The sequence below is a fragment of the Centruroides vittatus genome, unplaced genomic scaffold (assembly GCF_030686945.1).
Source record: "Centruroides vittatus isolate TY-2023 unplaced genomic scaffold, ASM3068694v2 contig_439, whole genome shotgun sequence".
Lineage (NCBI taxonomy): Eukaryota > Metazoa > Arthropoda > Arachnida > Scorpiones > Buthidae > Centruroides > Centruroides vittatus.
In genome coordinates, this window is record NW_027122239.1 from 3,541,149 (window position 1) to 3,558,583 (window position 17,435).

The following is a 17,435-nucleotide window of genomic DNA, read 5'->3' on the forward strand; positions in this document are numbered from 1 at the left end:
TACTATGCAAATTACATGTTCTTTCGTTTGGCAGTCATTGTGTAGTAGCTAAACCTAGTATGTAGAGTATGCCTCCAGGAATTCTTGGATCTAAATTTATATTGCCAGTGCTCTTTTTCTACGAAGTTATTGCTGGTGTGTGTATGTATATATATATATATATATATATATATATATATATAGTGATTAAAATAAAGTTCTGTTTTAGGAAAAATGTAACAATAACTAGTGAAAAAAAATAACAAACAGTATTTGCACTTATAAAAAAAGGTATTTAATATTAAAAGTTATAAATTTGTACTGTACATGAAATCCAAAACAAGAAATAGTGGGTCAGTTGCTAAATGGTGCCTTACTTGATTATCTTTTCCTTTGAAAATACAGTATTATCAGTGTTCCTCTGTACCTTATTTTTTGACAAAAATGTAGTGATGACAAAAGATGGGAGTCAGCTGAACACATTAGTAGTCTGGTGATTAGCCCAAAAAAACAACTTATATTTTTTTCAGTAACAGCTGGTTCTACAGCAGCAATCAGTTGAAGTGCTTTTAGATTGCAAAAATAAACAATTTATTAATTTACAATCTAAAAACATTACTTGCAATGCTAGACAAAAATACAAGTTTATCTGCACCAGATGAAAAATAGCTGTCTTGGAGGCATTGACTGATAATGGACTGATATTATCTGCTGTAGTTGTCTTTGCTTTCGGCAACGATCTGTCCTAAAAAAAATCAATACAGCAGACAAAGTATCGCTGATATCTGCAACAGAAAAAAAATCTTTTTAGAAATCCATGTCATTTCCTTTTTTTTCAGACTGTGTGTACTGACATGATATAAAGAATTTATCATAACAGTTACTTTAATGTACACAAGATGTATTTAAATTAGTGATGTAACGAATAGTATATTCGACCTCAACCGAATATTTGGCCAAACTATTCGGCTTGATTAATGCATGTACGAAAATTGGCGCGCAAACTGCATTATGGCAAGGATCGCACACCGTGCTCTCTATTGGCCCGCTGTCACTACGATTTTTTCTTCCATTAGGTCTAAATTATTTAAATTAATTAATTAAATTATAATTATTAAACTTAATATGAGATGGAGCCTAACGTATACCTCTAGTACCAAATTGGTTTATAATTTATGTAATAGCCGTAAATAGACCGATATGATTCAGCAGTTGTTGGTATTTAGATGTAAGTTATAACTTATGATCGATTGCAAATAAAATAACTTTATTTTAACTCTTTAATTAAACACTAAAATTTTGTTTTTACTATGTATTTGTAGACTGAATAGTACCCTAAGGATATACTTTAGTGGTGACATAATATGGTCTAGTTTCTCCCCATTTGTGGAACAGTTCAAATATATTATTGGGGAGTTTCTATTTGTGAAGTTTTGTAATATTTTGTTGCTATTGTTTTTGTCATATTTTTAAAATTAACATAATTTCAAATGTTATCTTTTGTATATAATGAAAAATGCTCATTTTTTGCTTTATATATAAAATAAATTATATATTAGTTACTCATCTTCTAGAAATAGATAAATAATTCTTTCATTAAATACGATAAGTTTCAATAAAACGTTTCGTAACTCATTTTAAAATATCGTATAAATATTAAAATATACGCGAATACGAATATACCATAATTAACTAAACAATAACATTAATGCCCGATACATTCTAACCTATATGCCATTAATGCCATAAGATAGAGGCTATAATATTATTTAATTACGAAATAATTTAATACTAGAGTTAGATGCTATTTCTTATTAACTTTTATTAATGCTGAACATTAAATTATAATTATTAAAGTTACCAAAATGATTAATTTACTGTGTTTTTGTTATTTCTCACTCCTGTTTTCAGGTATTCGGCCGAATAGGGAAAAATAGGCCGAATACTGGGTAGTAACCGAATATTCGTTACATCACTAATTTAAATATCAATGAGTGCTTTTCTGCTGAAACTATTAAAAACAAATTTTGTTCTTCTGTTTCTGCCTTTACAATGCATTTTATGTATATTGTTGTTGGATCAAATTTTAAATATATTTGTATTTTCTAGCAACTGATCTTAAGAACAGGATTCAAGCATGGAAACAATCCAAGCGGGATAAGTACAGATTACCTCTTCATTAATGACGATCTATCTAAAAATTTGGAAGTGACCAAAATTCAAATGGACCAGAATAAATAAATAAAGCTTTCACTTAGTGTGGCTGTACACTATCGACAACAGACGTAGTATATGTGATTTATGTGGAGTCTCATTATAGTAAAGAGTTTTTACATTTAAGCAAAATCCAATATGTGTACTGTATCACAATTGACAGTACAATAAATACAGTATACGTCTGATTTTGTATTTTATGGACTCAATCTGTTGTTTTGTAAATTAAAAAAAGAAATGTCCCAAAGTTTTTAGTGTGAATTTTTTAAATTTACGTACAAATTTTAATTTAAACGTGACTTTCTAGGGCTTTTTTGATCATCGTTTCGCTCGTGTTCCACAGCAATTCGGCCAGTTCTTTGTCTTCGGCGGCCGCAGACGGCCGACATCTGCAACAGTTGTTAAAGTACATTCCTCCGACGCCTTCTAATTCGGGTACCGTGGCACAGTATATACTTGTAGAAGCTGCCTGTTGCTGAAAATTTTTTATAAAAATTAGTTCAGTAAGTCAAATACCCTCACTTGTCAATAAGTTGTGTATTATGAGTAATACTCAAGGTTGTGATGATAAAATCATTGCTCTTGTTGCTCATCAGGTTTCACTCTGCCCCACAAGCACTAAGAGGGCCTAAGGCTGCAATGATGTGACCAAGATTAACTACCCCAGGTTTGAACCCCATCAGGCTAACACCTTAAGAGTGCTGGCCAGATGATTGGTTTAGAATATAATTCATAATACACAATTTTAATATTTCTAATTCGTAACAAATACCAGAGATTTGGTGAACGGTCTGACGAGTGCAAAAAACAGTCTATAGAGCCACCACTGTCTCGAAATATAGCTGCTAACCATATTTCCCGGGTGAAGCGAATTACAATAGACGCCTTTGGGCGACAATCTTCTATTCAATTCATTACTAAACAAGACATTACACAATTTTGAGTTGTTGTAAGCTCTTAGACCCACGTAATTTTTATAAACCGTAGGAGAAAGTTTCTCTTCGGACAAGTTTTCCTTAGTTAGGTAACTAAATCTGGAAGAAACGACAACGGTACGTATCATTTAAATATATTACTTTATCGTTCGACGACGATTTTACCTGTGACTTTCGGAGGACACCACGACGACTCTACAGGAACCGGCTCGAATCATTTCGGGTTCCAGGAGCTTGGTCAAATAAAAATGGCTAAGATGGTTGATTTGAAAGGTGCTCTCGAAGTTATCTTCGGTGAGAGCGAAAGGAGGACTAAATACGCCCGCATTCAGTATCAATATATGAAGAGCACTGAAAAATATTTCGAAAATACTTAAAACGATACTTTTTATAAACAGAATAAACGGAAAATTAAAAAAAAAACCTGTAACGTGACCGAAAATCTTCTACAAACTTTTCTACACTTCTTAAGGATGAAAGGTCTAAATGAATCCATTCTAACTTTGCATGAGGCTGAAATATAACATAATTATAAATTTCTTGCAAGGAAAAGAAGCAATGATCTCTCTCTCAATAATTTTAATTAAATATATCATCTCGTCATTAGATAAAAATGTAGTGGTCAGTTAATGCTTTCACATTATTTAAGTAACTTCTTGCTATGCTGATTTACTACCAAAATGAATATTACAGAAAAAATGGGAGTAATGCACAAATAATCAGTAAGCCCAATAGTTATATTAAAGTCAAATGATTGCCGGATAAGATTGGCAATCATTTGACTATTTCTGCTATTTTTAATTAAATGCTAAGTAATTTGGCCTAGAAGTAGGTGTTAGGGTGTCATCTTGCATTATTAAATTTAATAAGAGATGGCAGTCTAACACCTACTTCCAGGCCAAATTACTTATCTAATCTGGCCATCATTTGGCTTTGATGGATTAAGAGAAATTTTTTCTATGTATGAAAGTTAAGCTACATGTTGAGGTTACTTTGATGTAATCACTCTGCAAATTTATGCACTTGTCGTACATTGTGGGACAAGTTTCTGTATCCCCTCGTCAAACAAGTTGCCACCTAGGAGATAACTTCACAGACATGCTGATAAAATTTTGAAAAAGCTTTGTAGAGCCATTCAAACAGAGGAATGTTGACATCTGGTGTTTCTGAATGGTCAAGGAGTCATCATGCATTGTCGTTTGCACAAAAGCTTTGCAGCAGTTTCATTGGGATTATTTCCGTACCCCAACGTAGTGCAGACCTTGCACCCTAGTGAATTTTAGATGGTCTGAGTGGGAATGCAGCATTTTCACACAAAGAATAGCTGATGGGTGGCATAAATACTGTGTTCCGGTGGCATCAAAGCACGGGACGAATTTCTGTAAGTGCCCGAATTTACGGGGCGATTACGTCAAGAAGCAGCTTTGATTTGTACATAATAAAACTGTTAACTTCCTTTCTTGTTTTCTCTAACTGCTCACTAGAGGTTGATTTCTAAGTAGTCCTTGTATCACTTATTGATTTTAGATCGGCATAATACTATAACAAACGATTTTCCATTAGCAAAGCTTTCTAATATTTCATCTTTGACTTACCCTTTCCTGTTTAATGGTTGAAATTGCACTCTCGGTCTTTTCCTTGCTGCGGGTTGCCATGATCACTTCGGCTCCGTGAAAAGATAAAGATCTAGCCGTTTCAAATCCTAAAAAAAATCAAACAAGTTATGATCAAATATTTTAAAATATAATGCAACTAAATTCTTACAATACAATACATTATTATTTAATTGTATTTATATATATATATAAATGAGATTTTGGAGGGTACGAAACTTGTTAGTCATAATTTGCACTTTAAACGGTAAATGTTATGACATTACTCTAGCTTGTAAAGTAAAAGGCAAGAGATGACTTCCTTCGTGTAATAAATGCTCCATTAAAAAATACAAGAGAAAAAAATTTTAATTCTTATTTATTTGCAACATAATAGTTTACATTGATGGAATTTCTTTCTTCAACTATACGCTAGCAAGCATATACATAATTCATCCAGTATTAACTATTATGTAACTTGATGATTGATTAATTAAAAATTAAAGCAATATATTTAAACATTTGAGGTGCTTAGCAGAAAAATGGCATATCCTGCAAAACTACAAAAATCTGTCTCTTAAAGAACTTTCACAGTTCAGATGCATGTTGTAAGGGTTGTACAGTACACCCACATTAATAAAATGATTCAATTCACCAGCATTTTAATATGAAACAAATCCACTTTCTCAAAACCTTCCTAATATAGGATATACCATTTTCTTGACCAAGCCCCAACTATGATCTTAGTGGAAATTGTTTTTATTCATTCCGATTGTGGTTTTTTTACCTACCCTCGTTTAACCATACTATTACTGTTATTGGTCATTACTGTTGAGTCCCAAAGCGATTGATATAGAAGAATCCACTTAATATAGTGTTCGGAAATTCGAAAAATTACAAAAACTTAGTAGGTTTTAAATTTGTTTTTCTACCATCGAATGAATTAGTCACTTTGGCCATTCCACCGTCACACAAAATGTGCTTGCTAATCTAGTACTAGAAGATCCGCATGATGTTTTCATGAGTGGTATTGCTCAGATAAGTTAAGCCTTATTGTGATCCTGACCGAGCGTATAAAGGCCTTATTATCCTCAGAACAAAGAGTATTAGCATAAAAAATTGTTATATAATATTTATCTATTTTTATGCGCTAATGCAATAATTTATACTAAAATATATACAGTAATACCTCAGTTTTTGTCGACTTCGGTTATCGTCAATTATTTCCACAAAAAATTTGTCTCGGTTTTCGTCGGCATGCCCATGCGAACGCGCTGCTAATTTTGCAAAAACGAAGAGCGACCCACGTGCTTTCCTGCTTGGCATGGCGTCGTGAGCATTACCCCACGTGTCTAGCCAATTCCACTGTTTTCCTTTTAGCTTCATCGTGAGTCCAAAGAAAGTTTCTAGAACCAGCAGCCATGTTAAATGTTCATTTACTCTTTACATTAGTCTTTTATATTCATTTTATATTAATCACTATATTCATTCTCTATAAAATGTGTTTTTGGTATGTATTTTGGAATGTCTAGAACGAATTAATTGGATTTGCATTGATTCGTATGGAAATAATTGCCTCGGTTAAAATATTTTTTAATTGTAAATTGAGGTAACAAAATATTTTGTTGAATATGTTTTATGGTTAGGATTTTTAATTGTTAAAGTAATTGAATAAAAACTGAAAACAAGAAACAATGAATATATAATATGATATTAAAGGAGAAATGTAAATTTATTTGAAGGAATATACTTGTTTTTTTCCTATTTATAGGAAAAAACAAGCTTAGGTACTGTACGTAATTTATGTCACTTTGACCATCAGGTGACTTGATAAATTTAATAATCAAAAGATGGCGCCTAACGCCTAACACCTACACCTCTAATGCCAAATTGTCTATTAAAAATTGTTAGTATTTTCTAGCCCGATAATATTCGGCTTTGGTTGATGTATAGCTTTAAACGTATCGGGCGTAGTAAGGATGTTTGATTATTTATACGCTTTGCCGGGGTTTGCAATGGCCGGTTGAGTGCCCTGGGAGTTGCACGTCGTGGGTGCCGAATGTGTCCCCAGCCAGCATTGTAATAACTGTCGATGGTTATAAGTCTACTGTTATGACAAATCTAGATAAAAGTGGATTGAGTAATCCATAAAGGTGTCAAAAGTGTTATTTTTTATTGATTATTAACATAATTTGATAATAGAAGTATTAAGCACACTCCTGTACCTAATTTAATAATTAAAAATTAATGATTTAAATAAGTTAGAGAAATCTAGATCTGACCTACAGTAGGACTCTAATCCCAATTCCTGCAAGCCTGGCAATGCAACTGTGAAAATCTTATTTGAAAATTTATGGAAACAAAGAAATCCTATGAAACAATGGTATAAATGATAAGTATGGTATTTTTAAAATGATATTTATGAAAAATATGTAATCCATTATACTGTCTTCTTAATAGAGGTATTAGAGAATAGAAAGGATAGATAGTTTTTTGTTTATTGTTCACAGAGGCAGTGTTGGTTTAATTAAGGTAAAAATAAATAAATGATCTTATTACTATGTTGGAATTGAATGTTTTGCCTGCTTGTATACAATGTCTTCTAGACCCAGTATTTACTAAATCCAGAATAAATCCATCTATTCTGGAATAATTAACAGAGATGCCAACCTGAGAACAGGGCCATTGATAGGAACAGGATTATATGTCATAGTTGGAGAGTGGGGTGGATGGATTTTTCCACTGTTTCCAATTGTTACATCAGAAGAGTGTGCACCATTTTTAGATATGAGTGTGCAACTGGGTCATGCACGGGAAGAATTTTTAGACAGACCCTTCGTCACTCACAAACTGGAAGCACTTACTCTCTGTACCTTCCACAAGATTGCTATGAATGCACTAATTGGTTTGAGACTTGTCATACTAGCAATTCTATGCAGGCAAAGTGTTAAAAGCACAAAATACCTATTCCACAATTAGATCCTGTTACTATGACAATTTTTCCACTCAAATCGCGTCCATGGAGAATTTGCAGAGCATTTGTACTGGCATCAAATCTCTGACGAATATCATCCGAAGATTCTTTTTCTTCAACAGCAAATGCTAGACGAGGATCGGTGTATGTTGTCTTTTTGTTTATGTGACTACAAAATTAATAATTTAGTTAATATTACTTATATTTTGTTATAACTTTGTAATTTATGTTATAAAATTATAACAAAGTACACCCAATTCTGTTTTTACATGGTACAGTACAACCGTTAGTCGCTTAACTTTCCCAGCAACATTTAAACTACGTATGTGGCGTCTGCTGTTACGATATTTTATTTAAAAATTTTTTATATTTTTAATTATTATAAAATGGCAAAAAACTTAATTTTGAGAGCAGGGATGGGTTTTATAAAAAAATTGTATATGTTAATAACAAGTAAAATCATCATTAATTTAGACCCTACCTGAGATATGATACAATCCCCTGTATCTCCCTACCTGGTTGACTTTAACCACCAAAATTTAATAGCATCCTTCCCCCTAATACACAAGCCTCCCTGCAAACTTTCAGAAAATTTCGACAATAAGCACAGGAGTTATTAAGCTTCAAAGAGGATGAACAAAATCATGCCCCCAGAAACGTTAACATTCATACTACAGGAAAAAAACCCCGAATTTTTTTGCATTTTTCAACATTTCAGGTTCCAAGTCCAAATATGTAAAAATCTTTACGGATCATTTTCAGACCAATTGCCATATTTTTCCTCTGTTATTTATAAGAGCCAGGAAAATAATAGGCACTGTCCATATGGAAAAATCAAAGATTGATTCCAGACCTTAGAATTAGTAAAAATAATACTGTAATAATAAAAATTAATAATAGAATGTGCTTACACAAAATATTTCAATTTTAATTAATAAGTAAAAAAAAAAGATAATTGTAACTTATCAGCAAAATACTATAGCTTTTTAATATCGAATGGCTTACAAAAACTACTCTATATCGAAAGAAATGCAGTCATATAAATAAATCATCAAACTCCAAATTAAATTTTTGCCGACTGTTTTAATTACAAGATAAAGTCTGAATGAAAGGCCGAATATGTGTAGTAACAATTAAATAAAACAGCCAAATCTTAATCGATGGCTGACTTGCCGAGACAGTTTCGGTGCCAGCCTACTGATCTTGGAGATCTGGGATCAAATCTGGGCAGCTGAAAAATTCCTGGAATTTTTCAGGGGTCTGTTCCAGATATGTTAAGTCCACCAATTTCTTGTATGAATATTTCTTCTTAGAGTTAAAATCAAATGAAGAGTTTTAAAAAGACAAATTGTTGAAATGTGTTAAATCAAAACAAATCATGTAAAAACAAAATTGAGTGTATTTGTAATATTAGTTAGATTAAAACAACAATTTAAAAAATTAGTATTAAAAATCTATAATCTATTATTTTACACAATTCTTACTCAACATAGAATACATGTCCATCTTCAGTAATCTTTTTTTCCCATCCGTATGGAAGTTCTAAAAATATTTTTGTTTCAATATAATTAGCAGAGACAATATTATAGTTCTTACATCGACAACAAAGTACAAATATACAAAATAATATGAAAATAATAGAAACAAAAACAAGTAAAGATACAGTACGACTTGCAATTGGGAAATGAATCGTTTAGGCTTTTACGGATTGTTTCGTATATCTTGGCCATGCAATGCACAATACTACTTGGTTGGGGCTTAGGAAATTTTAAAAGTTTCAGTCCCTTTTTGGTAATATACAGTGATCTTGTCAAAGATTTGTCAACGATTTGTTCCCTTCACTAAGTAAATAGACGTGTTCCTGTGTACTGTGCATTTTTACAACCCAATCAAGATTCGTGAAACAAGCTATGTACTGTATACATTTTTAAACATGATCTAATTTTATCAATATGACATTTTTAATAAAATATTTTATATTAAGTTAGTTGCTGATGTTCTAATATTTGAAATTCAACACTAAGATTTATCAATTTAAATTTAATATATTAGAAAATTTGATTTTAATTGTGTGCATATCACTTTTTTTCTTTATACTGTATAAAATTTATAATATCTAGTACAGTTTGCATGCAATGAGCATCAAGCAACATTCCATCAAGTTCTCCTTTTAGTCATTAGTATTTAGAAGACTTTTTATAGAGAAAGAACAGTAAAAATTTCAATTTAAATAAATGTGATTTGTGTACAATGAAGTGTATTTAAAATCTGATTATTAAAAACAAATTTTATAGAAAGTAAAAAGTAATTTTAAAATTTGTTAATACACTATACAATTAATATTGATATAACAGGTCATATTAATATGTTAAGGATTGTAAAGCTCGAGCCACCAGAGGACGCACAAGCTCTATATATACAATAGGCGGGCTTTCCAAAGCTCTCTTTCTTCTCCATTCTTCACTCTGTATGTGTGTGTGTCATGAATAAAATAATTGTTAGTGTTATCAAATCAGTTGTCTCCTTATTTGAATTTTATCATAATATACAATGCATTGACTTGTTCTTCTGAAAGTTCATCTTTTTTCCAATAACATTTTTCTAAATCTGAGTCTATAATTCAGAACTTACATTATCGATATAAATGATCAACTGTTAAATCTTCAGAACAGTTGTTATTTCTCATATAAGACTTGAACAGGTTAAAAATAAGACCATTCTCATTGATGTAATAAAGTTTTTAATATTTTCTTTAGTCAGTCATTTTATAATAAATAACAGGACTGTATTTGTAACATAAAGATGTTATAAATATTTTAAACATATTAATTTCTTATTCAAATTTACCTCCTGCTACTCTCTTTTTTTTTCCCGTTCTTGGATGTGTCCACTGTGTTGTCTTACTTTCATGACTAAAAATACAAAAACTTAATTAATTTGCCAGTTAGAAATAAGGAATTAATCTTTTGAATATTAGAAAAATTTTTATAGTGTAATTAGCATTTTATTCATTTTTTGTCTAAAACTAATACATACAGAATAACACTATTTATGTAAAATACATGGCTACAGCCATATGGGATGACAAGAGAGGCATTTTCCACACTAATGCTCTTCCTCCCTTCTACTTTTTGCTGGTCACCGCTGCCCGTCTCACTCAAGTTTTTTCTTACGCCAGTTACTAAAAGTAAATGGCGTAAAAAAAAAGTTGCAAGCAGTTGGCTGATGGGTAAAACGGAAAAACAGAGTCAAATACTAGGCTACAAGACAGCCATGAGGTAGAGAAAAATAAAATTTAATACTTGTTTAGTTTTTTTCATTTTTATTGTGCATTGTCATGTGTAAATTACCACTGGTTTGTATACAGTTGCATATGACATACAGCTACCTTACTAATATGGCAGTTTTACAATAATGAGTTGCTAGTGATTGTGAGCTATTACACTTTTACAGTAGCCTACCAACCTATACTAAATCTACTGAAGCCATCAGTCTTGAGGGTTAGCCTCATTCAGAAATTTCCGGCTCTATCTCCGAATATATATATATATATTCAATCTGTATTTTACTTTCAATTTGGCATTTGTTAATCTAATACCTTGTAAAAAGTATCCAATAATCTCCTGTTGTCCGGTAATAATCTGGCATGCTAGTGTTCCATACATACAAATTTGTTTAAATATGTAAATGTGATACACTAAAGACACCTGATAGAAATACAGTATATGCCTGGAAAATAATTATTATATGCAAATGAATCATGTTGAATTTGTGCAATAAAATAACAAATCCAATCAACCTTTTAAGCAGCAAAACATTATTTAATAAGAAACATTTTCAGTCATATTAAAAGACCATCTTCAGGTTAAGAAGAGTTCTATCAAACGTTACAAATTCAACAGTTAAGAATTCAAGAAAAATAAATATAAGAATTAGAGAATGCCAAACGTTTCAAATTTAAACAAAAATGAAATAAAATAACATAAAAAATACAAAAAATGTATGTAGATAAATAAATAATTAAAATGACAATGAAAATAAAAAGTTACAAAATACATGGATGATGAAGAACAAAAATAACAAATAACTATAATAAAAAACATCCTTGAAAGTTACTAGATGTCAATTTCAAACTATGCCCTCAAGGGGCAAAATGACATCATGGTGTTATCAGTCATCACATCAATTTCTGTCAACACTTCCTTCTACCAACTGCGTAGTTGTGAAGTTAAATATTTAACGTAATTTTATAATAATTTTAAGAAAATATATAAATTTTAAATTCAACCCTTAAGAAATCAAAAAGGGGGAAAAGGGGGCCTCAAGTCCTCACACAATAATTATGGTAATTTATTAGAATAGGTTAGGTTAGGTTAGTACGTGCATCTCCACTGTTTCAGAGATGAGCCACTATGTTTGCTACCATAGATAATATTAACCTGATCTATCACTATACTTTCCCTGTTATATATAATAGGGAAAGTATTGGGAAAAAAAAAAATCAGTATTGAAATTTAGTATTGAAAGTGTTTAAAATATAGATCTTCCAAAGAGAATGCTATCATTTTAAATTACTGTAATTATGTTAATTATTATGTGAGAAATATGCAATGTACTGTAAATGTCTGAGTTTCATCTACCATCATCTTACAAATGTCTTTGTCTACTCCCTCCAGAATTTGCTGTAAACAAAAACAGCAACTTGCAACAGAGAAGTCATTTTGTGTTCTGCAGTCTGCAAAGTCAGAATCAGTCATCATTACATAATTTCAAAGTGATCCACTACACAAGGCAAACATTCTTGTAGCATAATTATGACTGATTCTGACTTTGTGGACTACAAAACACAAAATGATTTCCTCTGTTGCAAGATCACCATTTTCGTTTACGGCACTTTCTAGAGGTAACAGACGAAAAGACATTTGTATGCAGATGATATATGAAACTCAGACATTTACTCTATTGACTGATGCAAATTGCATACTTCTCAGGTAATAACTAACATAATTACAGTAATTTAAAATGGTAACATTCTTTTTGGAAGATCCTGTATTTTAATATATATGGAGTTTATTTTTAAATTTTAAATTTACTAAATTAAAATACTTTAGCCTACATGGAATTTGTATTTTATTATACATGAGATTGATATGCAGCTGAAGCTAAAGTATTTTAAGCAATTTCTATAATAAATTCCAATATTGAGCTATAAACATAAATAAATACAATTTGAATACTTAAAACAAAACTAAACAAAACTTTTTTGGATTAAAGAGACTTTTACTAGTTCAACAAAACTAAAGTTTGATATAATTTAAACTGCTTATGGTTTTATTTAAATTACACAAGATTTATTTATTATTATATGTATTATGGCTCTAAGACTGCCATTTAATATTGGACTTATTATACCAAGAGAAGTAGACATGTAGATCAAAAGGAAAATAAACTCATTTTTTCTTCCCAATATATATATTTTATTGTAAAATGCATTTTGAAGCAAGTCTCTCATTAGCCATTACACATAGGATAAATTACAAAAAGAGATGGATATCTACACGTTATCAAAGCTATTTCACTTTAAAATATGTGAAAAAATTCTGGAATGCACAATTCAAATTTCTGATAAAAACATTATGCTGAAAAATCAGTTGAAAAATAAATTCTTTATACATACAGTGGTGGTAAAAAAAACTGCATTATCTCCAGTTTTTTGCAACTATTGGTTATATGAAAGGTTGCAGTAACACAATTAACAGAAAATATATCTGAAATTATGTAAAAGTAACTGATAACTGCAAAAATCTAATGTTTTTTTATTAAACTTATGTAAATACAAGGTTTAAACTCTAACAAGTACAATACAAGATGCATCCAGTGGCCAATCGGATGACAAAAAATACAACACAGATTATTTTTCTATTGAAAAACCTACAAAAGTATAATAGAAATATTATTAAAACTGTTAATTAAAACTTAATATTTGGTTGTTCCTCGTCTAGTGTTAATGACAGCTTCACATCTCCAGGCCATTGGTTGAATGAGTTCTTGAATGTATTCTTCACTCAGTTTGTGGTGCCATACGCAAATTAGTGACTCCTGGAGTTGTAAAGTGATGTTGCTTCTTTTTCATTACTTCTATGCCCATCTTATTCCAACAATTTTTGATAAGGTAAGATCCAGACTATTTTTGGGCCAAGTCAAACTGTTGATTCCATGATCACTTTTCCATTTTTAAACCTGCATGCAATTTGAAAAAAATACAATACAACTAAGCTTTTAGTTAAACTAAATCCTAATGCCTAGGCAAGATTTTGAACGTATTCCACAGCAATAAAGAAAATATATTTCTCTTTGTAGACAACACATAGCCAGGGTGAAACGAGAAGCCTCAAATAAATGGTTGACTCTGCTGTGGAATTGTCTTATCTCTCATCTACCTGAAAAGGATGTATTGTTTAAAGACACATTATGTATGTATTGTCTACAAAGAGAAATATATTTTCTTTATTGTATTACATCGTCCTGGCTTATTTTTAAATATTCCATAGCAATTTGGCCTGATGACATGGAGCAGAATCATCCTGGAATATGTAAGCAACCAACTCCTTCATCAGAAATATAGCCCCAAACCATCTGGGAAACAGGATGCTTGACAGTACGGATAATATAGTCTGGATGGTGTTCCTCCCCTTTGCAACGTCTGACAGCCTGCTTTTCATTGGGCCATGCAGGTTGAATTTCAATTCTTCGGAAAACACCACTGATTTCCACTGATCAATAGTCCATTCTCAATGCTCTTTTGCCCTTGATAGATGCTGTTTTCTCATTTTGGCAGTCAGCAAAGGCTTCTTTCTGGATCGACATGCTACCAAACCTGATCCAAACAGCCATTTTCGTACAGTAGATGCAGATGTTTGAAATCTCATTCCTTTTGCTATGCTGTCTTAAGGTCTGATGAATAAGACCTTCTATTCTAAAGACACAATCGTATCAAATACCTATCCTGGGCTGCTATGAATAAGCATGGATGACCACTGCCACCTTTTTTCGCAGTGCTTCCAGTTCTCTTCAACTTCTGAAGAAGTCAAACAACAGTAGACTGAGAACAGCCCATTCTTTCTGCTATGGAACATGTAGCAAGTCCTTTGTGTAAAGCAATGGCCACACTTTTCTTTTGTAGTGTTAGTTGTATGTATTTTGTCATATTGCAGTATAGCAGTCCAAGTCGTAAATGTGGACGCTAGAAGTTTGGGCATTATTTACAGAGATTTTTGGTTAATGCAATCTTCCACAATAGTATGACTCATTCAGGTAGCTTGCTACTTTTATCATATGATGCAACTTTTGTGAAATATTGCACAATTATTTTAAAAACTTGCAAAATTCTCTGATTTTAAAAGTAATGCAATTTTTTACCGCCACTGTATAAGAAAACAGGATAAATTACAAAAGGAGGTGGACATCTATAAGTGATAATCTGTCATTTATCCTAAGCAACAGCCAACAAGGAACTTCCACCGAAATGTACTCCACAGTAAAATAAATTACAATACATATAATAGCAAGCAATTGGAAAGGAAACAATTCCAAAACCTATTTATCCAAATATACCTAAGAAATGTGAGATACAAGTTGTTTTGATTATTTAACTTATGATTGACATGTAGTAGAAATATCTGTTATAATTAATGATGCAGTGTAATTTATATTTAAGGTTATTATTAATATAAAACTAACTTAGCATAATAAACTTTCCCATCTAAAGTTGCTCTCTCCTCCCACCCTGGTGCAAGTTCATCTTCGCTATCCGTCTCCGGCAATAAAGCAGACATGTTTATCTATATAGAATATAAATATACAGAGTTACGATCGAAATAAAGTTCATTTTTCTCATAAAATTAATGAAAATGCCACGAAAATAACAACATTACCGATAAACACCGTAACAAATACCACAGCCAACTGTCGGCTGTGTAGATATTGTTTGTTTACTATATCACTCTGTGTGACGTGATGTCACAAATTCGTCTTATTTATTACGAACTGAATAAATATTACAAATTAAATATTAATATATAAAAATAAATTTTAGATATTAATATATATTTATAATACAGTTGTATTAGTGAAAACGAAATTAAAATTTGCTATTATTATTTTAAAAAAGTAAACAGTTTTTGCTCTTGTGCTGCCCTCTGGAGATCATAAAATTTAGAAAAATAAATTTCTATAATTATTTCTAACCAGTCTAAAAAAATAAAAATTGTACATTTTTTCGGTATATTTTTATAATGCCCGGAAAAAACTTATTTGATGATTTCGCTTAGTAATTTGCATTAATATTTTTAAAAATATTCATTCAGCGCGAGGATATCTTCATTGAGGAATCCTGCGGAGTCTAATCATCCCGCTGAAGTAAAAAACTAGGTTTTGACGTGAATACGTCTTTAAATTTGCTTTCGTAGTGGGAGGCAATTCAAAAAACTGATGATAACAAAATCGGAAAATACAGTTTGGCATCGCAGCTACATATCTATCATCTACATCCAAAATTTAATTACACCACTCGATAGTTAAAAGATCAAAGAATTCATTACGTTGAGTGAGGACTGTGGCGCATCGCGCGCGGCGGAGGGGAAAGCGCCGCCATTTTGAGGTCGTTTCGCCTCGTCACATACTTTCCGTTTAGCATATATTTTGATTCGGAAAAACTACGACGCTCGTTTGAGTTTCAATTTACAGCTCTCGTCGATATTTATCGATTGCGTACACAAAACATTAGTATGGAATAGTTATGGTGAATATATATGGTGTTAAAATTAAAAATTAAGAAAACTTAATACAATGTCGGCTTATATTCGTCGAAAAGCCAAATCAAAACATAGAAATCGTATACGTTGGAAAGGGCTTCTCAAGAGCAATCCAGTAATACCCATAAAACACCATACGATAGAGTGAAGCGTTGCCGGGAACGTAAAAAAATGAAGGGTCCGAGCGGATCAACGACGGCGCAAGTACATCTGCCGCTGGGGCGGCCAGTCATTAATAAAAACAAAAAAAAAAGAAAAATAATATCAATTAGATTATTTATTTTTTAAATAAATATTTAAAATAATTTTATTTTTATTGTGAAATATTCTTGAAAAAAGTATTTTTTTTAAAACGGATTTATACACAATTTTATTACAATACAAGTTTTAAACATTAGAAAATTAAGTTCCTAACTACAGATTCTAATAAATTACAGAATATTATAGAAAATATACCTTAATTAATAAACAATTATATAAAAAAATATTATCTTTTTATATTCAGTACTTTAATATCATGAGTATTGCAAAAATTCATGTTGTTTATAAGGTATCTAACAAGTATAAAATTGTAATAGTTACGTACGATGTATACATATGATTTCAATAATAGGATTTAAATAACTTTTATGAATTAGTAGTCCATTTAATATCATTATACGGTTAATGTTACCTTAGGTGCCAAGATGGCGGCTCGTCTCTGACTCCAGCAAGGAAACAGTGGAACGCACGTTCTAACCTAACCTAACCCATTCTAATAAATTACTATAACTATTAGCAACCAAATTATTATAGGTTAGGTTAGGTTAGGTTAGGTTAGAACGTGCGTTCCATTGTTTCCTTGCTGGAATCAGAGACGAGCCGCCATCTTGGCATCTAAGGTAACATTAACCCATTATACTTATCCAGATATACCATGACTGATCCA

The 17,435-nt window shown here is 31.3% G+C and overlaps 2 protein-coding genes across 2 annotated transcripts in view; one reads left to right on the forward strand and one right to left on the reverse strand.

Moving 5' to 3' along the window:
• Ube4B (Ubiquitination factor E4B) overlaps positions 1 to 2,440 on the forward strand; it is a 58,164-nt gene extending 55,724 nt beyond the window's left edge. The window contains exon 26 of the mRNA XM_067272486.1: positions 2,089 to 2,440. Within this exon, the coding sequence (XP_067128587.1) occupies positions 2,089 to 2,162 (74 nt within the window). The 3' untranslated portion in view covers positions 2,163 to 2,440. The remainder of the gene's footprint in view (positions 1 to 2,088) is intronic.
• On the reverse strand, positions 252 to 15,675 carry Wwox (WW domain-containing oxidoreductase). Its single transcript, XM_067272495.1, has 11 exons — positions 15,629 to 15,675; positions 15,435 to 15,535; positions 10,542 to 10,606; positions 9,179 to 9,236; positions 7,685 to 7,863; positions 4,724 to 4,830; positions 3,553 to 3,641; positions 3,294 to 3,479; positions 2,966 to 3,227; positions 2,473 to 2,668; positions 252 to 764 (listed from the first exon to the last, which is right to left on the reverse strand). The coding sequence occupies exons 2-10, from the start codon at positions 15,527 to 15,529 to the stop codon at positions 2,483 to 2,485; spliced, it is 1,227 nt and encodes a 408-aa protein (XP_067128596.1). The 5' UTR covers positions 15,530 to 15,535; positions 15,629 to 15,675; the 3' UTR covers positions 252 to 764; positions 2,473 to 2,482.
• Positions 15,676 to 17,435: the final 1,760 nt, after the last annotated feature.